Genomic DNA, 25,116 nt, shown 5'->3' on the forward strand with positions numbered 1-25,116 from the left:
ACTCACCACAGAGTCTGAGGGTTTTTCCAGTCCTTGATGTGATCATCACTGGCAGCCATTACACTGATTTAGCTCTGTGTTATAAACAAGAAAAAACAAATGAAAACTGGGAATTAAAAATGTGTCTTTTTCATTGATCTGGAAATAAAAGGTTTCTAGATTAACCAAGAAAGACATTTTTACATCAACTGGACTTCGTAACACTAATTTAGCAAAAGATTAAATTGGCTCCAATTTTCTTAAGAAAATTTTGATCATCAACAATGTTTCAGATGGTTGAGGTATTAAAGCTGGCTCAGTTCCTCGCTGAAATTTAGACCGAGGAGCTGAGCAGAGAACGGGACGACCTCAGCTGGACGCTGGACCTCATTCTCTCATTCCACAACTTTCCAGTTAAGGAAATCTGTCCCAACAAAAGTGAGCATCTGTTCTCCAACAGACGGAACACAAAGACATTTAAAATCCAGCTCATTGTTTTTATACGAGGACACCTAAAGGTTTAATGGAACCACAGATTCAGTGAAGATGCTCTACATCTGGGGAAATCCCCTTTGTCAAAGTAATCATTGAAACAGAAAGATGGAAAAATATAGACTTAAAAACTGTAGCAGTTTAAAAAGATAAACAGCTTCAGTTGCTTATCACCTATAACCTGAAGGCACAGATATGCAACAAGAACCATCTGCAGTAATTCAAGGAACTGAAGCATCTGAGCTTCTTCAGCAGTGTGCTCCTCCTAGCATCAGTTTTGGTTTAACTGTTCAGACCTTTATCTCTTCTATTCTTGCACTTTAGATCATATTTATGAGAAAAGCAACATTTTTCAATGTTTTTAAATAACTAATCAGAAGGCCCCCCCCCAAACTTTCACATCAAGTTTACTGCAGGGTTTACTTTTCACTTGGTTGCCGGTCAGCAGGTAGTTGGATGAGGCGTCTCACTGGTCGCAATAAAGTACGGTCCTTTACTTTAACTTCTGCTGTACGGATTAAACCGTTAGATCCTGGGAATATCCTGCAGATCCTTCCGATAGGCCATGAGGCCCATGGCAGCTGAGGATCAGCTACCATCACTACAGTTCCTGGTTGAAGGGGAGAAGTGTCTTTCTGTCACTTTGAACGGGTCTGCAGTGTTGGGAGAGAGTGATGTATAAATTGCGTCCAAAATCGATCTGATAAAACTTGACAGGTCTTCCAGTGTCGACGCCCAAGAAGCCCTGAGTCATGGTAGATCACTTGTGGCAGAGAAGGGTCCAGCCGCCCCATCAGCAACAGGTTTGGGGTAATGGGGTCTGGGTCAGCCAGATCCAATGAAACGTAACCCAAAGGTTTAGGGTTGAGTATTCCCTCAATCTCAATCAACAAAGTCTGTAGGATTTCCTCACTTACAACTTGAGAACTCAGCGAAGAGGTTAAAGCCGCTTTTATGGATCTGATCTCGTGCTCCCAGGATCCTCCAAAGTGAGGAGCATTTGGAGGGTTGAAGCAAAACTTTATCTGATGCTCTGCCAGCTGAGCTTGTAATGTCGGATGTAGACCACTGAATGTTTCTTGCAGTTCTCGTTCTCCGCCACGGAAATTTAAGAACATTAGAAATGTTCTTAAAGCCATCAGAAAAGAATCGGTGTTCATACTTGAAAGTACCTCGATGTGAACAGCTCGAGTTGTCAAACATTTGAACAGCAGGCCCCACCTTTTCTCGCTCCTTCTACCAATCTTCACCTGCATTGGCCCAAAACAGTCCACACCAGTAGTGAAAAATGGTGGTTGGTTAAGTCTGAGCCGTGACAGAGGAAGGTCTGCCATTTTTGGGTTAATTGGTTGTGCTCTCCACCTTTGGCACTCGGGGCAGAAGCACTGTTCACGTCTTACTGCTTCACGACCCTGGAGAATCCAATATTTTCTTCTCAACTCTGCAAATAGTCTCTCTGCTGCTGGATGTTTTAAATCACTGTCGGCCTGTCGAATGCGTAGTCTGGTTACAGGATGTTTTGGGTCCATGACGACTGGATGAATCACATTTTCTTCTTAATCAGGGCAATTTCTGAGTCAGCCACCTACTTTGATGCGTTGAAGTAACTCGTCAAACTCTGGAGACAATGTAACCAAGCGGCTGGTGGAGCTGACTGGTTTTCCAGATGTCAGACACTGGATCTCATCAAGAAAACTGTCTCTTTGTGCAGATTTCAGAAGATTAAGCTTGTGAAAGGAATAAGGAAACCAAGGAGGTCATATTGACTGGCCAAAACTCGGTAGATGTTCCTCATCGTAGGAGAGCTGCTCCCTACCTGTCGGGACTTGTACTGCAGAGTGTCAGAGTTGCACATCCAACGCAGACCAAGAGCAGGTTCTTGAGGGTCCATGTCTGTATGATTCAATTTCAATTTCAATTTATTTGTTTAGAGGATAAGCCCCTTGAGATGTGTCATCTCGTTTTCAAGGGGGTCCTCAAAATACAACGAAACAAGCAAATAAATAAATAACCGACAGATACAGCTGAGCAAGTTTTACATATATCAAAACAAGACGAAAAAGAACTTAAAATTTACAAGACAACAAACAGGCACACACACACACACCCACACACACAAACATAGGCATTTAATGCACCTACTAGTAATTAATTTAAGGTAAGGAAATAAGATAATAAATAAAAGGCAGAAAAGGAATCAAATTAAATCAAAAACAGTTACATGAGCGTTGAAGATGAATTAAACAGGCATTTTTACATGCAAAGAATGAGGTTAAAGAGCGAATGGATGGAGGAAGATTGTTCCAGTCGGAGGGTGCCTTATAATTAAATGAATATTTTCCAATTTGTTTTTTAACTCTTGGAACTGCAAAAAAAATTTGATCTGCATGACGTAAATTATAAGAAGACTGAAAAGGAGTTAGATATTGTTTGAGATAGTCTGGATAGCTAAGGTTAATACATTTGAAAATGAACAATAGCCAGTGAAGCTGACGTAGAGAGGATAGGGGAAGCCGGGACAGTTGCTGAAACATAAGACAGTGGTGAGTTCTAAATGGACAACGAAGAATAAACCGACACAAGCTGGTATAAATAACGTTTAGTGGACGGAGGTTAGTAAGAGTAGTGTTTTGATAAATGATGTCACCATAATCTAAAGTCGGGATAATCAGTTGTTTCTTCCTGACTGAGAGACTAAAACAATTGATTGATAGATAAAGTAATTTTAAACGATACGAAATTTTGTGGACAATGGACTGTATATGGGGCCCTAAAAGAGAGAGAGGAGTCAAGCCACAAACCAAGGTATTTTAATTTTTCTGCTACTGAAATAAGTGACATGTCCAGGTAAGTTAAATTTATTTCACTTGCAGCTACAGGACGTAGTCTTTTTTGAAACAACATAAAATAGGATTTAGATTTGTTGAGTAGAAGTTTATTGGATTGTAACCACAATTGAACAGAGTTAAAATCATGTTGAATTGAATGCTGAATGTCAACAATGTTGGATTTAGATGAGTAAATGACAGTATCATCGGCATAAAGTTGAATATTGCTGTAGATGCATTTAGTTGGAAGGTCATTAATGAAAATAGAAAATAAGAGAGGACCGAGTGCGGAACCTTGTGGAACGCCTTTGTCTACGCTTAAAAAATTGGAATAGCTGCCATTAAAAAGCACACACTGCTGACGATGATGAAGGTATTAGTTGAACCAAAGGAGCGAGGATCTATCAAGGCCAATTGAATGAAGTTTGTCCAGTAACAGATAGTGATCTACCATGTCAAAAGCTTTGGTAAGATCAATAAATAAGGCACCAGTTAACATGTTATTATCAAAACCAGAGAAAATATCATTGGTGAATTTTAACAAAGCTGAAGTTGTGGAGAAATGCTTTCGAAAACCGGATTGGAAAGGAGATAGTATATTATTAAGTGCTAGGTATTCCGAAAGTTGATTAAATATGATTTTTTCATATACTTTGACAATACTGTTGATGATTGAGATTGGTCTATAATTGCTCATGTCATTAGAATTCCCTCCTTTATGGAGAGGTATAACTTTTGCACGTTTCCAAGCCAAGGGGACTTCAGACATGCTAAAAGAGAGATTTAAAAAAGCAGCCAAGGGAAAACAAAGCACATGAGAAGCAAGTTTAATAAATTTTGCTTCAATGCCATCTGGACCAGCACTACTGGTAGATGAGAGCTCATTTATGACCTGTTCTACATCAGTCGGATTGACCATTCTGAAGGAAAAGGTACTGCCACTGGACATGTCAACACAATGAGAAATGGAGTGAGAAGGAGAGTGAACAGGAGGTGATATTGAGAAATGCTGACAGAATGCCTCAGAGATAACAGCCGGATCATTTGTACACACATTGTTAATAAGCATATTAGTTGAAGCAGAATCAGTTTTTCCTAATAGGTTGTTAATTTGCCTCCAAAATTGCTTTGGATTATTAGCACTGTTAGATAGACTATCTTTGTAATAGTTCGATCTAGCATTTCTAGTTCTTGTAGTGCAGATATTTCTTAAACGTTTGTAAGCATCCCGATCAGCAGGGTCTTGAGTACGATGGAATTTCTCCCAAGCTTTGTCCCTCTGTCTGAACAGACTAATCAGTTCTCCATTTACCCACGGCATCTGTTTGCCTTTTACTCGGATCACAGTTGGTGGTGCATGTTTATCAATAACATTCAGTAACTCAGTAGAAAAATAGTCCCAAGCTTCATTTATGAAAGGAAGTAAGCTAAGTCTAGCCCAATTAATATTAAGCAAATCTTCAATAAAGTTATCAATATTTAATATTTTTGTTTGTCGAACTTTGACCAATTTTGGGGGAAAACGAGGAGTTTTAATTTTCCAAATGCAATATATGATACAGTGGTCACTGAAGCAATCTGATAAGACACCCGAGTCCTGTATTCTGTCTGGATGTGTTACTAGAATCCAGTCAATAAGAGATTTAGAATTAGTGCTGATTCTTGTAGGTTTGGAAATTAACTGTGAGAAATTAGAGCTATTAAAGAGAGTACGTTCAGTAGCAGATGACGGACATAACCAATTTATGTTAAAGTCTCCCAACAGGATCATTTCACTTTTACAACCCAAAAGTGTGGCAGTAGAAACAATGTTTTTAACTGAGTCAGAGGGCGAATTGGGGGATCTGTAAATATTACCAATTATCAGATGTTTATGATCATGCAAAATTAATTTAATAAACAGGCCTTCAAAACACAATGGTGCCACTTTAGGTAAAATGACATGTGACTGTATGTTTGAAGACACATATGTAGCTACTCCACCTCCTCTCGAACTTCTATCTGCTCTGTACAAAGTGTAATTGTCCAGACTAATGACACTGTCTAAGATATTAGAAGAAAGCCATGTTTCAGATATAGTGATGACACTAGGTTTATTGTACACAAGCCAGGCCCTTAGTTGATCTATTTTTGGTAATAGACTCCTCATATTAACATCAATTATTTGAAAACCTTTAACCATAATCAAGGGAACAGGAAAAAATAAACTGCCATAAACAACACTGCATGAAGTAAATTTGACTAAAGATAACTGAATTAATAATTGCCAGGGGGACAATAACAGTCACACACATGCACATACATTCACACAAAACACATAATTGAAAAAGCTGGAACATAACTGTTCAAAACCCAGAAATTTATAAAGATAACACGACAACCTCAGTCTGAAATAGAAAAAATAAAAATACAAAAACGTCAGTAATGTTGTAATTTTCAAGTGGAGATTACCACCAGATGGAAATGAGTATTACCAGAAATAAAGAAGAGAGAAAAAAAAGGAGAAAAATCTGCTCAACATCAGCAAATGTAGCTAGTGTAAATATTCAGAGCTGCAAAGAGAAATGAAAAGCTGCACGAAACAGATGGAGCAGCGCCTTGCAACATTACGTCATTACAGTAGTAGTTTACGGCAAACAAAGTTTCATATGGCCGTCAGTGTGAATTAAAGAAGTTTAGGTAGTTCAAAAGAAAAACAGTAGAGAGATTTTTACCGTCCATACTCAGGGGGACTGTTGGGAAAAATCACGAATGAAGATCTCAGCCTCGTCAGGTGAGCGAAAGAACAGCTTTTTCCCCTCGACGTGGACTCGAAGCGTTGCAGGATATTGCATATCACATTCAATATCCAGGTCACGGAGCTTCTTTTTTACCGTAGTAAACAGACGGCGTTTCTCCATCAAACCAGCGCTGAAATCAGGATAGATATGGACTCGATTTCCTTTAAACAGAAGCTCCTTTTTGTTACGGGAGAGGCGAAGAATGTTGAGCTTGTCCTGGAAGTGCAGAAACCTCACGAGGATTGGCCGTGGAGCAGTTTTGGGATTGGGATTAGGTGTTCCAGGAGAACGATGTGCTCTTTCGATGACCAGAGGAGAGGTGAGTTTATCCTGACCAAAAAGTTTAATGAAAAGCTGACCAACGAAGCCAATCATGTCACGGCCCTCAGAACCCTCTGGCACATGAAGAAGGCGAATGTTAGAAGCTCTACTCCGGTTTTCTGCATCTTCAACTTTCTCCGCCAGGTAAGAGTTCTGTTTCTCAAGTTGTTTTATGCGAGTCTCCAGACGAGACAGCTCATCTTGATTGGAACCAACGCGGCCTTCCAGTTCACCCACTGTCGTCTTCATTGAGTTCAGCGAATCTTGCATCTGGTGGACGCTATTATGAATCGTGTCAAGTTTAGCGTCAAAATGAGATAACATCTCATTCTTGAACTGCTGCAGAGTCTCAACCAAGGTTTTGTTCGTCACAGGTTGACCCATATCCGAGTCCATGTGGTCAAAATGAACAATGACACAGCTTAGTATATAAATTTTCAATGGACAAATTTCCAAAAGAATCAGCCAGGCATGAAAGCAGCCCAAGTAAGAGTTGAGCAGATTAGGTCATTATAAGCACCAGACTAAGGTTTTTATCGGAGCTCACGTCAGCCCTGCTGCACTGTCGGCCATCTTGCTTCAGCCACTGTTCACTGCTCTCTGACCTGAGTTCCTTTGGCGGATGGCTAATGATACTTGGAGTGTTACTGGCCCACTGTCTTAGCTCAAATCCTCCTTCTGAAAGTAAGGAGCGGACTCTCTCCACCTGGTCTTTTGCCACTTCAGGAGATGGAAAGCTCTGTAGCGAGTTGTCAACATAGAAGTTTTTCTCAATGGAGTCACGCCCATAACCTCCCTGGTTACTGTTTTCGCATACAAGTCTCTGAGGTGCATAGATTGCACAGCATGGTGAACATGTTGTACCAAAGGGGAGCACCTGCCATTCGTACACCTGAGGGTAAGTATCTCTCTGCAGGTCACGCCTGATGAAACGTAACAATGACTGGTCTTCAGGTAATAGTCTTACCTGGTGAAACATCTCCTTGATGTCACTGCTAATGGTGGTGGAGTGTTCTCTGAAGCACAGCAGGACACCAAGAAGATATGCCCCCAGATTTGGGCCTGGTAGCAGCAGCACACTGAGGTTCTTCTCTCTGTAAATAAATGAACAGTTGAACACAACAAGGTTCTTTCCGTTGTGTGTTACCATGTGGTGGGGGATGAACCATGACTCTTTTGATGTCCTCACTACCTCTTCTGTCACTTTTTGACACAGCCTGCTGTTATTAACTTTGTCATCTCTACTTGATAGATTCGCGCCTTTTCTGGGTCTCTGCTGAGGCGGTTCTCTGTACTTTACAGACTTGGCAGGACTGCTTCAGGGGATAGTCTGAGTGTTGGCATGTTACTGACGCGAAGAAGGAGGAAACTCCTTGTTGAAAGCACAGACAGAGCGGAAGAAATGCATTCCTCTGTGTTGTGGTCCATTTCTGGCCACCAGAAGTGACATTTATGCAGATCTAGAGGTGTAGTTGAAGCCACACCTGGATGACATGCAGGATGGGATGAATGAATCCATTGCAACATGTGGGATGGAAAAGTGGTTGAAACATACAGTCGACACTCGGGTCTAGTTCTGATGTACGTCTCCGGTCTTTGTGCCTCCCCAACAACTGTCTTGATGTCACAGGTTAATGACGATATGTGGCAGAATGCAGAAAGAGTGGTAGTGAACTCTGGGAGTCCTAAGTCATCCAAAAACTGTCGTGAGAGAGCATCAGCCCTCTTGTTCTTGGACCCTGGCCTTAAAGAGACACTGAACATAAAATTATTAAAAACAGACACCACCTGCCCTGTCATGGGCTCAGACATTTGGCTACCTTCAAGTAAGCCAAGTTCTTATGATCAGTCCAAACAGTAAATGGAAACTCGATCCTCTCTAACCAGTACCTCCATTCTTTCAGGGTTAATTAGATAGCCTTTGTTGTAACTCCTCTGGGTAGGTGATAGTCGACTAGAAAAAACAAAGGCGCACCAATGGATTTTCTTTCCCCATATCCAAGACCTGGGACAGATCAGCTCCTACACCCATTCAGATGCATCCACATCTCACATAAAAGACCTCCCTTTGTCCAGCTGACTCACCACAGGAGCAGAGGTGAGTCTTTCCTTGAGCGTGGTCAAAGCTTCTTGTGCTTGCAGGGGGCAGACGAATGTGGCTTCAGATGAAAAAGTGTGAGTGGTTAAGCAGTTCTAGTGGAGGAAATAAGTATTTGATCCCTCACTGATTTTGTAGGTTTTCCAAAAAGAAACTGACCGTTTGTCGTCCCAATGGTAGGCTCATTTGTGGCAACAGTGGGAGATGGAAATCACATCTTTTGGTTTTTATGAACAGGTTGTTTTTCAATAGACGTTGCAGAACATGGTGGACGTGATCAGACTGTAAGACTTCCTCTTTATTGAAATAAGTGCACGTCCTCATGACTCTCTTTGTCTGAGGTCTGATTAGACATGCCAGTTTAAGTATTTCCTAAGATCCTCCGATCCTAATCTATCCTTCAGCAGTTTTCCGTCAAATAATGTTAGTAATTGAATTTTACAACGAAAATGTTAGACAGGGATGGCTTTTGGACACCATAACTGTTCTGTTTCAATGGAGGACTGATTCCTAGTTTTTCACCAGAGATTCACACATCATCACAAACCTCCCTCCCAGGGAGCTACCTGACAAACATTGGAACTCTACAAAGACGAGGCACTTTGCTGATGAGATTCATGAATTTACTGAGGTCAAACAAGTTTCTATCCATCCCTTTTTCACAGCCAGTTAGTCCCATACAGGGTCCCAGAGCTGCCAAAGCCGACCTACTGCGGGACAAAGGGGTGGTACACTCTACAAGTTTGCTAGTCCATCATAAGGCCACACAGAGACAAACAACCACACGCTCACATTCACACCAAAGGTACAACTTAGACAAACCAAGTAACCTTTGAAGGATGTCTTTTGACTTTGGGAAGAGGCTGGAGAGCCCAGAGAAAACCCCAAACAGCAAACTGTTGTTTATTGTTGTCTTTTGTAAATCCTCTCACTTACATATCAAGATTCAATAAGTGATTGACCAGAGCAAACACATGAATCCATCCACACAGGTCAACAAAAGCAGTCAGGTCAGACACACACTAAACAAAGAAAAGTTCATTTCAGCGTTTTTTAACAGGTTTTATCAAAGTCATGACTAGAACATGACATGTGGTGGGTAACTGAAGATCTGAGCAACACACTGGCAGACATGAAAAGATAAAAAAACACACAGCTGAGTGCAGAGTTCACACGGGACAGGTAAAAGCAGACATGTGACACTGCAGTCTCACACAAACTGCATGAAACTTTTTACAAATTCACATTAACATTGAACACAAAGATGATGTTTATAGCTTTGATATCCATTAACCTGAAATATAAATCTGGTACCAAATTCCTAAAGGCACTGAAAGAGAGTAAAAACAAAATCTACAAGTGTTTCCAACACAAAGCGAACCAGAATAGACTTGACTCAACACAATGACACAATAGTATTGAAGTAACACATCTTAAAACACACTTCTGTCTGCAGTGGTTGACCTCAGCACAACATATGATAAACAGAAAAACTAAGAATTCCTTTTGTCTTTGTTTAGATTTTCAGGAAGAGAGGAAACGGGTCAGAACCTCTCCTCTGCATCACTCTGTAACAGCAAAAACCAGATAATTTAAAATTGTCCAAAATGATATGCAAAATAAAAAGAACCGTACTTCCTCAAAAAGTTGACACAAACTGTGTTGGAAACCACACCTTTAAACTATAACCAGATGTTCTGCAATACTGTCTAAAGCTGGTGGGAACCCTGACAGGGGAAGAAGAAGTTGTTTTTTTTAAGATCCGCTTAAAAATCTCCTTTACATTTAAAATCAACTTTGGCTTCATTTAAGCTCATTTTGCTTTGATGCACAGCAGAATTTGGTGTTGAAAGATGGAGGAAGAGATCCAATACTCCTCTGTGGTTTTCAAAGGTAGAGCTGCACCTCCAAGAAGTAAGTCTCCTGATTTGATTCATTTATATACACGTTTATACTTTTAGAATTTTACCCAAAATAATGTCATCTTGTTTTTCTTGTTTCTGTGGTCCTAATATCTTCTCTTTAAAACAATCAGGCATCCACCTTTTTTGAAATTATTTACTCTTAACAACTAATCTATTCAATTTGTACAGTATATTTTAAAACAGTTCCAGATTTTTTTTTTTTAAAAGTGCTCATTTTCAATGTTTCTTCATTTGTAACTATTTTAAGTAGATTTGTGTTTTGACTGAGTTAAATTTTTCCATCTTAAAGTTAAATTCTAAACTTATGATTAATAATTTGGGTCTAAAATCTCAGGTAACATACATTTCTATATTTTTATCAATCAGTAATTGGTCAATAGCGTATACTTGCATGGCCTTGATTAAGGCCCATGGTGCTTTGCAGTCACAAGTCCCAGTCACCCATTCACACATTGATGGAGGCAGAACTGCCATGCAGGGTGTCAACCAGACCACCAGTAGCAATGTGAGGGTCAGTGTCCTGCTAAAGGACACTTTAAAAATATATTTTTCCAAAAATAGTTGAAGGTTCTGCACACAAACTCACACTATTTGAGCTTAAAGTATTCAAAGGAAGAAGGAAGTTCAGTAACACGTCAGCATCACCTCATTTTTTACATACTAATTTCTCAAACTTTCACAAGAGTCAGCCAAGATTATTGGACCAACACCTAAGAGTACCAGACACACCAGTGACTTGTAAATGTTGAAAATCTGCAGAGTGTTTGTAATTTCACAATAAATCAGCTGGTCTGAGAACAGAGGACCTTTCAGTGCCTAAAAGCAGAGATTAGCAGGTTGTTTACTTGATGTACATTCAGAACTTACTGGTTGTATTTCAGGTGGTTAAGATTTGTCTAGTTTCTTTGAATGTTAAACATCAGCATCAATTAATAAAAAACACACCGTTTACCTTTAAAGGGCCTATATCATGCTATTCTTGAGCCTTTCTGTCAAAAGTCAGAACTCTGTCTCCCCCTCTGGTCATCGGTGGGAGTCGTCCCCAGAGTTATACCACACTACAGCTCCCAGCAACCCCAGTGCACATTTCCTGGATGTCACAAACTTTACTCTCATTCATTCTATCATCCACAGCATATGTATGCACTGCACTGATTGAAGCTACGTGCAAAGTTTTGTTTGTGCCACTCTGCCTTCATTACTGAGGGGCTGTTCATCACTTTCATGTGTATCAATGTGAGAACCCACTTCTTTTCATGGGTTGGGAGGGACTGGTGCTCAGGAAACAGGTTTTTAGAACAATACTCAGAGATGCGTGAATGAATCAAAATACTATTTTGGGGTCGTTTTTGGTGAGGAATTAACATTCTATTGCACTTGAAGGATCAAAAAGGTGATTTTGCATGATATAAGCCCTTTAATTGGCAAATAATTTATTTTTTATTAATCTACAAAAACAGAAATATTTGACTTTGCTCAGATCTTTTTTCAAGGTTTTATTTTGTCAGTAAAATGTTGGCTTTGCATTTGAAATTTGATTTTGAAGTAAAAACAAACTTGGGAGCAGTCTTTAGATTTTGTCATGTTGCTGCAGCCCCTTTTAATTGTTTTTCTGTTTCACAGACAATAGGGAGGAAGTTTCTGTTTATTCTTCTATAAAAAATAAAAAGCCTTTGACCAGCGAAACAGGTACGTTATTGGTTTGGTTGATAAAGCTGAAATAGTTCCATTGTCAAGAAAGTGTTTTGTTTGATTTTTAGACCTATGAACAGGGGAGAGTGAAATAAAGGAAACTTTTGCTAATGATGGTGATGCTTTCATGCTTCTATCACAGAAAAAAAAGATTATGTCATTTATTCTCAAGTTGAACCAAAAACTTATTCTCCCTCAGAAACCACATGAGTTATAAATTAAACAAAACAAACCTGAACTTCACAATTATTGATGCTGCTTCTCTGTCTGTTTTCTTTGGATCCATAGTGGTTAATGTATTTTGTGGTAGCCCATTTTTTTTCTAATGTGTTACAATATTTAAACAGCACTGTAAAACAAAAATTTTGTCTCCTGACATGACCAAAACAAATTCCTCAGATGACAGAAATGATGCAAATTAATGAGTTAAAAAAGAAAAACTTTGTAAACTTTTAGTTATGAACTATGACTTTTCCAAACAACCATGTTCCTGTTTTTGATAATTTTGGTCATATTTTCTTAAACCAAGCAGAAGTCCAAGCATCTGGCATCAGGCATCATCCCCTGCTGTGTTTGGGGATCATTTGTTTCCTCCTGTGTGCCATCATCATCACTGTCATCATTTACTGTAAGTTTAAACAAAATAAGTACTTTTTTTCCTAATTATCTACCTTAAATAGTTTTCATACTAAAATTATTGATTGTGTGTTACTGGCTTAAGGCTTGGTAACAATTGCCCTAATTGCTACATACAGGCAAAAAATGTAATGTACAAACCTGTGCAGGGCACAAAGGTGGTCCCCACGTAATAGCAAGGCTGCATGCCACTTCATGAGCCGATTGAGTGAAAATGTTCATGCACTATTTTTCTTCTTCGGGAATGCTGTAATCCACAGGCCATAGCGAACATTTATTCAACACACAAGGTTAAGTAAGGGTGAAGCAGATAAGACGCAAGTGGGTCAAAATGATTACCCCCCCTCAAATTGACAACTGTACGTGCAACTTGCATTAGCCTTACCAATACTTCTCAATAAACTTACCACATGCATGACAATAGGACAGAGATGTCAAGGAATGCGAGGACAATGGAATGTGTGCATTCATTTTCATGAAATCCCTAGTCATACATGCCTAAAAGAATGTGCAAGACATACCTGTGTTACCTGTGAGACGCACCCACTCCTACAACTCGCACGCACGCGCACACACACGCGCGCGCGGACACACACGCACACACACACACACACACACACACACACACACACACACACACACATATATATACATACATACAGTATATATACATATAGTATATATACACGCACACACACACACCCACACACATATATACACATACAATAGTAGACAATGAGGACAGTTACAAGTACCTTGGAATTCCACAGGTAAATGGCTACCTGGAGCAGGCAACAAGGAAAGCTGCAACAGCTAAATGCCTCCAACGTGTAAGGCAAGTCCTGAGAAGCCAGCTCAATGGCAAAAATAAGTGCCGGGCAATAAACAACTACGCACTGCCAGTTATCAGATACCCTGCAGGAATAATAAGATGGCCAAAGGAAGAGATACAGACCACGGATGTTAAGACACGAAAGCTCCTCACCATGCATGGAGGGTTCCACCCCAAATCCAGCACTCTGAGACTGTATGCTATAGCTGCAAGGAAGGAGGCAGAGGACTAGTGAGCGTAGAAGCCACTATCTAGGATGAAACATCCAAGATGCATGAGTACATCAAGCTCAAGGCCCCAACTGACAGTGTGCTCAGTGAATGTCTCAGGCGATGGAGAGCAGAGGATACAGTGCTGGAGGACAGATCCTCATGGGAGGACAAACCCCTGCATGGGATGTACCACCGGACCATAACTGAAGTGAGTAAGGGCTGGCCTACAGGACAGCACTGAAGCGCTCATCCTGGCAGCTCAGGAACAAGCCCTGAACACCAGAGTGATAGAGGCTCAGATCTACCACACCAGACAAAACCCAAGGTGTAGACTGTGCAAAGAGGCGCCTGAAACAATCCAGCACATAACTGCAGGGTGTAAGATGCTGGCAGGTAAAGCATACATGGAGCGCCACAATCAAGTGGCTGGAATATTATACAGGAACATGTGTGCAAAATATGGACTGGAAACCCCAAGGTCAAAATGGGAAACACCTCCGAAGGTGGTAGAGAATGAGAGGGCAAAGATCCTGTGGGACTTCCAGATCCAGACTGATAGGATGGTAATGGAGAACCAACCAGACACTGTGGTGGTGGATAAACAACAAAGGAAAGCTGTTAAGGTGGATGTGGCAGTGCCAAGCGATGGGAACATCAGGAAGAAGGAACATGAGAAACTGGAGAAATACCAGGGACTCAGAGAAGAACTGGAGAAAGCCTGGAAAGTGAAGGCGACAGTGGTGCCTTTGGTAATTGGAGCACTCGGGGCAGTAACCCCCAAGCTGGAGGAGTGGCTACAACAGATACCTGGAAAGACCTCAGACCTCTCAGTCCAGAAAAGCGCAGTGCTAGGAAAAGCTAAGATACTCCGCAAAACCCTCAAGCTCCCAGGCTTTTGGTAGAGGACCCAAGCTTGTGTTAAAGAAACCACCCGCGGAAGTGTTCCAAAATTAACACTTGCCAGTCCCAATTGTTGAGGAAAATTTAGAGGGCTACCTGCCACATTGCCAGTAGATAAAAAGGAAGCATAATGAACAGGAACATAAACCAATAGGACTATGAAAAAAACAAATTTCAATCAAACATGTTGATTTTAAAATGGTGGGGAAGACTGGCGGGGACGAAGCAGCCTACAGGAGGAAGGTGGCCAGTCTAGTGACATGGTGTGAGGACAACAACCTCACCCTCAACACAGACAAGACAAAGGAGATGATAGTGGACATGAGGAAAGAGAGGAGGAACCCTCATTAGCCGCTTCTCATCCAGGGCCTGGAAGCGGAGAGGGTGAGCAGCTTCAAATATCTGAGGTCCACCACAGCCAGGACCTCGTCTGGACACTCAACACCACACAGCTGGTGAAAAAAGCTCATGAGCGGCTGTACTTCCTGAGGAGGCTGAGGAAGTTTGCCATGTCCCCAAAGATCCTCAGAAACTTGTACAGCTGCATGGTTGAGTCCATCCTGACCAGCTGCATCACAGTGTGGTACGGCAGCTCTACCTGCATGGAGCACAAACGTCTACAGAGAGTGGTAAAGACCACCAGGACTCCTGTGCCCTCACTGCAGAGCATTTACAAATGCAGGGTCCGCAGGAGAGCTGGTTCCATCATCAAGGACCCCACCAACCCGCAACAAGGTCTGTTCACTCTCCTCGGGGCGGAGGTACAGGAGTGACGTGCAGGACCACTAGACTCAGGAACTCTTTCTTTCCCTCTGCCATCAGACTCTTTAACAGAGGACATGAGTCTGGAACAACAGACTGCACACCCATGCACATCCTTATTTTTCATTATTGTTTATCATCACTGTTCTTGCACATTTAGAATTTGCACGACCACGGCGATCGATCTTTTGTATAGTTACCGTAATTTTCGGATTATATCACACGCTTTTAACCCTGCGGCTTATTCAATGATGCGGCTAATTTATGTATTTTTTTAATGCATTATTTCTAACGGCCTTTAGCGGTGCTCGAGCAGAAAGGGTAAGAGTGAGACAGGGGTAAATGTGTCGAGTAAGACGCAAGTTTAATGTAAATTCCTGTTTGGTAAATGAATAGTACGAACAGACCCTCATCATGGAAATGCAAGAAGAAATGCATATGACGCAGCTTTCAAGTTAAAAGCAATCGTTAAAAGCAGTGTGGAAAAATCCACCATCACCAACAGGTTTGGAAAAGCCGGTCTGCTGCGTGACGGAGAGAACAGAGCAAGCTCAGGAGTGAATTTACCTCAGAGGGACACTGACAGTGACAACGAAGGAGAGACTGAGAGAGTGTGTGGCGAAGAATATCTGACGCGTTTCCAATCCGAAACTGAGGAGGAAGACTTCCATGGTTTCAATGCACAGGAGGTGCGTGCCGCGCAGAGGCCCTTTCTAAATTACTGCTGCTTTCAGTTACTTTTTTTCTCTCTCTCTCTCTCTCAGTGAATTTTACCACTATGTGTTTTTAACCAGCCATGTTAGTGCTCTTACAACCATATTGCTGCTGTGTTACTGCCGCGTCACAGGCACTGTTTGGAATAGAGCTGTGACTGTGTGGGATTGTTGATCACCGCGGTGATGAAGCAGCAGGAGTTGCGATATCGCAGCCGCGTCACAAATGAGTACCGGTACAAGTAATAATTACTACGCACTATTCTTTATCAACAAACAACAGTAACAACTAACTACTAACTATCTAACTAATGAACTAACTACCCTACATAAGTGTTGTAGCATGAGTATGTGTGTGTCAGCGCGCTACGTGCGCAAGAGTGAGTGAGAGCGCTCCCTCCAGCACTGCCCGTGCTCTCCCCTCTTTCTTACACACGCTGCACCGCGGTTTCAGCACATACACATCCTCATTCTACAACACGTTTCAATGTGGGCACATGCGGCTTATAGACAGGTGCGGCTTATGTACAAAATGGTTTATCCTTTAAAAGTGTTTAAAAATGTATGAATGAATGAAAAAATGTATTTATTTATTTTAATTTAACTTAACGTTGGCATTCAGAGCAGACAGCAAAGTAAGAATGTCATTGTGCAGGGAAACCTGTTTCTCACTGTCTATATGAAAGTAAACCCTTTGGATCTTGAATCTTAAACATAACAACAAACATAAGACTACACAGAGTGGGCCTGAACACAAAACCACAAATATTTAAAAGTGCAAGCATTAACCAGAACAGGTGGAGAAGAGCACCGGGACAGGTTACAGCAAAGCTCCCTTCTTGCAGGCTGGAGGTCCACAAAGTGCTTCCAATGGGAGCTACACCTTCTCAGCACCTCACCTGAAAGTAATCAGACACACAAAGATCCACAAACACAACCAAGTCCCACTCTGATAGAAATAAAATACACACAACATAGAACAAAAAGATAGGACAAAAGCAAATACGGCCACAGCCGTAACACAAAGTTTGTTAGAACAACAGTAAACAGATGCTGTTCAGTCACAGTCATAGTGTGTCAGAGACAAACCAAACCTAAATATGTATCAGCTCTTTAACTTGAGGGGCTATAAGCTACAAACAATGGACAATAGATTGCATTTGGAAACCTCTCAGCAAACTTAGCTCACAATTTTTAATAAACAGTTGCAGTTCAGTGAGAGAAACGAATTCCAGAATCCTGAAACATTATATGCATGAATGTCACAAAATTAGAAATGTTTCAGTAAAAATCAGATTTGGTAAATAATGTCAAATGATTGAATTAATGGTTATTTGTGTGATTTGGGTTGCAGTTGCCATGGAAACAAAGAAACTGAAGCTGAATCTCAGTGACCTGGAAGCAAAAAATGAGCAACTGACTTTGGAGAAAAGAGATTTACAAAACCAGACTGAAGATCTGAAGATGAACATGACAAAACTACAAAACCAGAACGAGCAGCTGAGAAACAACAGTGACAAACTCAACAAGATCCTGGCAGCAATCATCAGTTACACCAACTTTCCAGCTGATCTCTTCTGCCCTGATGGAGGTAAATGTTTAATCTGTGACTCTGACTTTTACTTTATATTATATATCATCAGCCAAAAAATTAGCTTTGTCTGATTTATATACAAATTCAATCACATTAAGAAAAAATAAACCTGAAAAAGTAGTTTGTTTTGTAAGTCGAAGTAGTTTTCATTCTTTTGGGGTTTTAAATCTTAAAAATCAATTAGAATTTAAATGAAATGTTATCATTTTTGTTTATTTTCTTTGTTTCTTACCTAAAGTTTGTCAGACGTGTCCCAAAGACTGGATTCAGTTTCAGGAAAGCTGCTATTTTTTTAATCATTTTATTTCTCCGTTAAAACAATGGGACCAAAGCCGACAGCTTTGTCAAAGCATGAAATCAGACCTGGTGGTTATCAGCAGTCTTGAGGAACAGGTTTGCTACAAAATGTTAAACTAAATGGATTTTGTTCTTTTTTTAAAACTGCATGAAGATGTAAATGTTTTTATGTCACAACTGAATTTACAGAACTTCATCAAAAATAAAATACAATACTACTATGACACCCATCACGGATACTGGATTGGTTTACGTAAAGTGAACAACAAGTGGATCTGGGTAGATGGCAGTCCAGACACACTTGGGTAAAGAAGAAGAATTACTACATATTAACATGTTTATTAAATGTGCTGATGGGTTTTTATTTATTTTTAGGTACTGGAAGAACCCAGGGAGCTCAGAGGATTTTGCAATTATAGCCAAAGATCCAGCTTTGACCCAGAGCTGGATTCAAAACATAAATGGCTTTTTGAACAGATTCATCTGTGAGATTAAAGCTTTAATTTTCTGATTAGTTAAACTGAACTTTTTTTCTGCTACTGTGTTTTTCTGTCTTTACTTTTTCATGTTTTAGTTAAAAGGTGATATGTTATAAACATCAATATCATGATTGAAATTGTTACAATCAAGCCTCAAATCTCAGAATATTAGCTTTAAAATGTCTGCAGCTCTGGGTTGTTGCATGACCCAACTTTGACCTCCTGATCTAAAAACAAACCCTGACCAGCCCACACTGCACTAGAGAACAGGGAGGCTTGTTGTTTTGTCATCTTCATTTTGGCCAAAAGTCCCAAAGTTCTGTGGTTCTGCTTTCCACTAACTTCATGATCTTCTGTCATTTTAATGCAACATACCTGTTCTGACCGCTTTAGATCTGGTTTGGTTCTTGTTTTGTTTTCACTGTGTACCAATTGTGGATTTGGAAATCTGTTTAAAAATTACAGTTTTTGTCTACATTACATAGCATGTATTTAAATAAAAATGTTGCTCTGTCCACTTTACAGATTAATGTAAAGATGGTGTAGAAATGATGACTCTTTAAAAAAAACATGTACTTAAAAACACTTTAAACAAGTGTGGCTATAGAAAGCTTGTATATGATGAAATTTATATAAAAAATTATTATTTTATTCATCTTGTTTTTCAATATTTTGCTTATACTATAACCCCATAATAAAATACTTCAAAATCCTGAAGTAATGTTTTTTTAATCTTTGTGTTTCTTATATTTATGATTTTTTTATTGCCTTTAAATATGAACATGTATAATATAAAGGAGAAACTTGGTGATGGTTTCATACCTGACCATTAAAAAAACGTTGGGTGTAGTACTAAGTCCACAGAGGAAACCTTCAAGTTACTGAGTATCCTGAAAAGTAACAAGAGATCTCATAAAAACTCCCTGTTTATTAATTATTTTATAAAAAACGGGTTAACATTGGTTATAATCTAAAAAAAAAGAAAAACTTTAATATGAATTAGAATCTTAGGACCAGCTGAACTTAACCAGATAAAACTCAGCTTTCAGTTTTTCTACTGAGGATAACTCATGGTAGAAATAAGTTATTAAAAACTAATAATAATGACTGCTGCGGGCCATAATAAACAACAAATCACATCTGAGCACAACAGGAATCACTCCCATCAGCTGCTGCTCTTGTGTCATGGTCCTCATTACAGTCATTTTCTTTTAGCAGCAAACACTGAATGTAAATTGAAAACAGATTTAGTTTCTAAATTACTGACTGAAATGTTTTTAGTTCTTTACCAGAGACAGTAGAGCACAACCCACAGCAGGTCTGATCACACTGAAACACTTTGAGATCAATGATGTCAACATAAATGCACAGAATCAGGCAGCAAACACTTCCTTCATGTCTGAGTCACTATGTGAATAAAGCAGCTCAGATTCTGGTTCACTGGAGAAATCAAATGTTTGGAGACACAGAATGATGGATTTAATGAAGATCCTCAGATTTACAACAGACATTCAGATTTTCTTGTTTTCTAACATTTGAGGCTGAAAAAGTTTGGATCAACCTAAAAGGGAACTTCACTCACCACAGAGTCTGAGGGTTTTTCCAGTCCTTGATGTGATCATCACTGGCAGCGATGACACTGATTTAGTTCTGTGTTATAAACAAGAAAAAAACAAATGAAAATTGGGATTGAATTAAAAATGTGTCTTTTTCATTGGTCTGGAAATGAAAGGTGTCTAGATTAAACAAGATGGAACCATCTAAAAGAAAATTATTACTAATTCAAGATTCATTTTTGGATAAATTCAGCATTTTGTGTTTTCAGGAACACAAAAAAGTCAGAATTTCCAGCTTGGCTGATGGTTTTCCTTCAGGAGTTCAGACTAGAATAAAATGATTAAAAGAAATATGTTTTCATTTCTGGAATTGGTCCATTGATGTATTTCTCAATCTTCCAAAATAACTCCAGTGATGTTTTTTTTCTTGGGTTTCTGACACAGAGGGTGAAGCAGATCCACACTGTTGTTTCTTCCTGCCGTCTCTGGGAATACTGAGCACCTTTCTCCTGGCGTGCATCATCATCATCATCATCATCATCATCATCCTCATCATCAGAAGTCAGTCATCTTCATTTGTTTTTAATGCATCTTCTTTTATCTTCAGAAATCTGAGAAAACTCAACATTTGGAAGATGAGGACATTTGTACTTCAACTGGATTTACCTTCAATAATTTAGCAAAAGATTAAATTGGCTCCAATTTGCTCAAACAATTTTTGATGATTAAAGATGTTTCTGATGGTTGAGGTATTAAAGCTGAACTTTTTGTATTTTTACATCTACTTTCTCTTCTTGACGCTTTTAGAGTTTTGGATGTCAAGCTGCTACAGGAATGTTGGATGGGACTTAAATCTATGTAATGAAACAGAAAATAACATGTAGACTAATGTCCTGGCTCTTTTTGGTTCACAGTAGGCGTGGTGATGTACGTTCAGGACACAAACCTCAATGAGTTCAAGTTAAAGATGAAGATCTTAAAGACTCAGATCGAGGAGCTGAGCAGAGAACGGGACGACCTCAGCTGGACGCTGGACCTCATTCTCTCATTCCACAACTTTCCAGTTAAGGAAATCTGTCCCAACAAAAGTGAGCATCTGTTCTCCAACAGACGGAACACAAAGACATTTAAAATCCAGCTCATTGTTTTTATACGAGGACACCTAAAGGTTTGATGGAACCACAGATTCAGTGAAGATGCTCTACATCTGGGGAAATCCCCTTTGTCAAAGTAATCATTGAAACAGAACGATGGAAAAATATAGACTTAAAAACTGGAGAAGTTTAATAAATAAGCAGCTTCAGTTGTTTGTCACCTATAACCTGAAGGCACAGATGTGCAACAAGAACTAAAGCGGCATAAACTGAAATAAAAAAAACCTGCAGTAATTCAAGAAACTGAAGCATCTGAGCTTCCTCAGCTGTTTGCTCCTCCTAGCAGCAGTTTTGGTTAAATGTTCAGACTTTTATCTCTTCTATTCTTGCACTTTAGATCATATTTATGAGAAAAGCAACAATGTTTTTAGATGAACTAATCAGAATCTTTTTCATGTCTGTCCCAACATGAGTGCAGAGTGTCCATGGTGTCAGAAAAGCTGGATTCAGTTCCACAGAAAGTGCTACTTCTTCTCTGGTGACGAGGTTCCTCTGAAAACGTGGCAGGAAAGCCGACAGTTTTGTCAAAATGTCTCAGCAGATCTGGTCGTCATCCATAATCAGCAGCAACAAGTGAGAGCTGAAACAGCAGCAGGACAACAGTTTTCAACAGGAGCTTCTGATTGCAGATCCAGTTCTGAAGATTAAAGTCTGCTTATTGCAGGATTTCCTCAGTGACCATGTTCAGCCCTACTATGACATGTTTCATGGATACTGGTTAGGACGGGAGAAAAAAGGCAACGAGTGGGTCTGGATTGATGGACAGAGGAACACTCTTGAGTAAGAACGCCTTTAAAACAAAGTTCAACCTTCTTAGTTTCTGACATTTCATAGATGGAACGAGTTGATCTGAGCAAAAGTGGCAGAAAACTGTTTTTGTCAACTGCAGTTTCTATGTCAATAGTTTCACTGCAAACACTAGATCTTCCCAAGTTCATGTGTTTACTTTTTAGTCAACTAAATTAACTAAAATATAATGTTGTTGACTTTTCTGCACATCCCTTCAGGGGTCGCCACAGCGAATCAGCTTTCACCGATCCACACACTTGGTTTGGCAGCGATTTTTACACCTGATGCCCTTCCTGAAACAACCCTGGATTTTATCCGGGCTGGGGACAGACACAGGGAGACCCAGACTCAGGCCCCCCTTTAGCTATACAGTTAGCGGTAGCTTGAAGGGTCACGCGCCTCCTGGGAAACAAACCCTGGGTTCTTATGATTTATTTCAAGCAATCAAATAAGAAGTTCATCAGTTAATCCATCAATTAATTAATTTATCAATCAATCAATTAACCATTACACCCCAATCTGCATTTATTTCTATTAAAAAGATTTACATTGAATTAATTTCTTATAGTACCAGTATAAACAAAAATCTACTTTCACCCCTGATTATAATAATTTATCATTATTAATAGACATATTGGCATATTTATATATATACAGTACAGACAACACATTGAATCTGTTTAATGTTGACTAGTTTGATTAATTGCTTCAAAGGGAGTGAGAAAAAGCTAATTTTTGCAAAAAAAACATTTTTGCATCACTCAAACATTTCTTAATGCGAGCTTGCAATAAAATGTTCTTAGGGTTAGAAAATAGACTGATTAAAATTTGTGGACAATGTAAAAAAAATGCTGACTCTGGAAAAAGATTTTTCCAACTAAAATTAAAAGATAAAAAGAGGAATCAGCAAACTGCTGTTTATTGTCGTCTTTTGTAAATCCACTCACCCACATAGCAAGATCCAATGAGGGGTTGAACAGAGCAAACACATGAATCCATCCACACAGGTCAACAAAAACACTCAGGTCAGACACACACGAAACAGACAAAAGTTCATCTCAGTGTTTTTTCACAGGTTTTATCAAAGTCATGACTAAAACATGACATGTGGCGGGTAACTGAAGGTCTGAGCAACACACTGGCAGACATGAAAAGATAAAAAAAAACACACAGCTGAGTGCAGAGTTCACACGGGACAGGTAAAAGCAGACACTAGCCGTGGTTACATGGGCAAAATATCTTGATCGGATCAATGGTCGGGTTAAAATTCACCCGTGCACATGGGATCAGAAAACCTTTTTCCGATTAGAACAAACGTTCCCATGGCTCACACTTTCGGTCGGAATGAATCATTTGGGCATGCGCAGTAGTGTTTAAAAACTCCTGGATGAGGAAATAGGTCCCGTTCTAAGCAAACAGCTGCCACAGACAGACAGCATGTGCAGCAGCTCCGTAATACGAGACGATCTTCCAAACGTGCTTTTATTAATGTCATGAATAGTATGAAGCGCCTGTTCGCTCATCGTTTTATTTAATCCGTGTGGTCACTGCTGGAAGAAGGGTTAGGACAGGCTATAAACACAGGCTAACAACATTAGCCTGATGGACACAAAATCCAGGACCATAAAACGCTGAGATCTGCATCCTGGCTGCACGTAAATGTCTGGGAATAACATCAGTCTTTATTTCGTCGGAACACAACTGGAAACACAAATCCACATGTTTGTTTGAACAGTTTAAGGACTGAGCGACATTTATTTCTGCTTCCCCAAACTCGCTGCGTGAGCTGGCGGCCCCCTGTGAGTCCTGGAGCCGCTAACCCAGAGCAGCGGGAAGGCTCGCAGTCTGAATTCTCCCACACATAACAAAACGCACACCTAACAAGCATCCTTCTCCCCTCAGACACGAAGTTATTAATCTGGCTCCTCTGCTCACGCGGGTGCCAGTGGACCGAGTGAGTGTCGGGGGGCACGAAGCGCTCCATCCCCGCATCTCCCTCGTGAGGGGTGAAAGAGAGGGGAGAGCCAGCGGGTTGAGAGCGGAGCGGCGCTTTACGCGGGGCCTCCGCAGAGCTGGTCGGTCCCGTATCAGCTCCAAAGCTTTCTCTCAGCGAAACACCATCTATGCGTGACGTAAACCAGAGCAGTAGTGACACACGATCGGAATGAACCGTTTACATGCTCCACGATCGGATAAACGATCGGTATAACCCACCTATCTCGATCGGAAAGAAATTCTGATCCGAATGAGTCTGACAGGGGCAGAGTATTCCGAACGGCGCGTTTAGATGACGCATTTTCTTTCCGATCAGGCGTTCTTTCCGATTACTTTTGCCCATGTAAACGCGGCTATTGTGACACTGCAGTCTCACTCTATGTTCACCAAACTACACAAACCTTTTACAATTTCACATCAACACAGAACACAAGATTGATGTTTATAGCTGTGATATCCATAAAGCTAAAACAAAAGATGGTACCAAATTCCTAAAGGTACTAAAAGAGAGTAAAAATAAAATCTACAAGTGTTTCCAACACAAAGGGAACCAGAATAGACTTGACTCAACACAATGACACAATACTATTGAAGTAACACATCTTAAAACACACTTCTGTCTGCAGTGGTTGACCTCAGCTCAACATATGATTAACAGAAAAACTATGAATTCCTTTTGTCTTCGTTTAGATTTTCAGGAACATAAGAAACAGGTCAGAACCTCTACTCTGCATCACCCTGCAACAGCAAAAGCATCAAATTTAAAATTATCCAAAATGATTTGCAAATTGAAAATTCAAATTCAGCTTTATAAATAAAGTGCTTTTTATGCTAAAGAGCATCTCAAAGTGCTTCCCAGAGAAGGAGTAAAGAATAAAAATAAGATAAAAAATATAGTAGATAAAATAATAAATATAGTAAAAATAATACAAATAATAATTAAAATAAACTAATTAAATAAAACACATAAAAACCCAACACATACACATTCCACCATTAAAATCAAAACAAATCAAATTAGTTGTTAAAATTTTATAAAATCAAATAAAAACATGTGGACAAGTAAAAACTATGTGAAAAGT

General features: G+C 39.9%; 2 protein-coding genes and 1 long non-coding RNA gene across 3 annotated transcripts in view; 2 read left to right on the plus strand and 1 right to left on the minus strand.

The window, feature by feature from the left end:
* The window catches only part of LOC111948909, a 30,086-nt gene extending 12,571 nt beyond the window's left edge, over nucleotides 1-17,515 (minus strand). The window contains exons 1-3 of the long non-coding RNA XR_002874872.1: nucleotides 16,960-17,515; nucleotides 7,368-7,494; nucleotides 7-74 (exon numbers count right to left, since the gene is read on the minus strand). This is a non-coding gene — a long non-coding RNA (uncharacterized LOC111948909). The remainder of the gene's footprint in view (nucleotides 1-6; nucleotides 75-7,367; nucleotides 7,495-16,959) is intronic.
* The window catches only part of LOC101161506 (low affinity immunoglobulin epsilon Fc receptor), a 92,305-nt gene that overhangs the window by 23,433 nt on the left and 43,756 nt on the right, over nucleotides 1-25,116 (plus strand). The window lies entirely within an intron of this gene.
* On the plus strand, nucleotides 9,693-18,581 carry LOC101170370 (low affinity immunoglobulin epsilon Fc receptor-like). The gene is made up of 7 exons (XM_004078364.4): nucleotides 9,693-10,412; nucleotides 12,047-12,112; nucleotides 12,648-12,743; nucleotides 17,525-17,761; nucleotides 18,003-18,157; nucleotides 18,251-18,366; nucleotides 18,437-18,581. Exons 1-7 carry the CDS (start codon nucleotides 10,352-10,354, stop codon nucleotides 18,570-18,572), a joined length of 867 nt encoding a protein of 288 aa, XP_004078412.2. The 5' UTR covers nucleotides 9,693-10,351; the 3' UTR covers nucleotides 18,573-18,581.

The sequence above is a fragment of the Oryzias latipes genome, chromosome 16 (assembly GCF_002234675.1).
Source record: "Oryzias latipes chromosome 16, ASM223467v1".
In the NCBI taxonomy this organism is placed as follows: Eukaryota; Metazoa; Chordata; class Actinopteri; order Beloniformes; family Adrianichthyidae; genus Oryzias; species Oryzias latipes.

Bases quoted from the DNA above. Each gene is read 5' to 3' on its own strand.
- LOC101170370 (XM_004078364.4), top strand. From the start codon at position 10,352: ATGGAGGAAGAGATCCAATACTCCTCTGTGGTTTTCAAAGGTAGAGCT. The intron at 17,762-18,002 runs GTAAATGTTTAA...TCTTACCTAAAG, and splicing joins TCTCTTCTGCCCTGATGGAG to TTTGTCAGACGTGTCCCAAA. The intron at 18,367-18,436 runs GTAAAGAAGAAG...ATTTATTTTTAG, and splicing joins GGCAGTCCAGACACACTTGG to GTACTGGAAGAACCCAGGGA.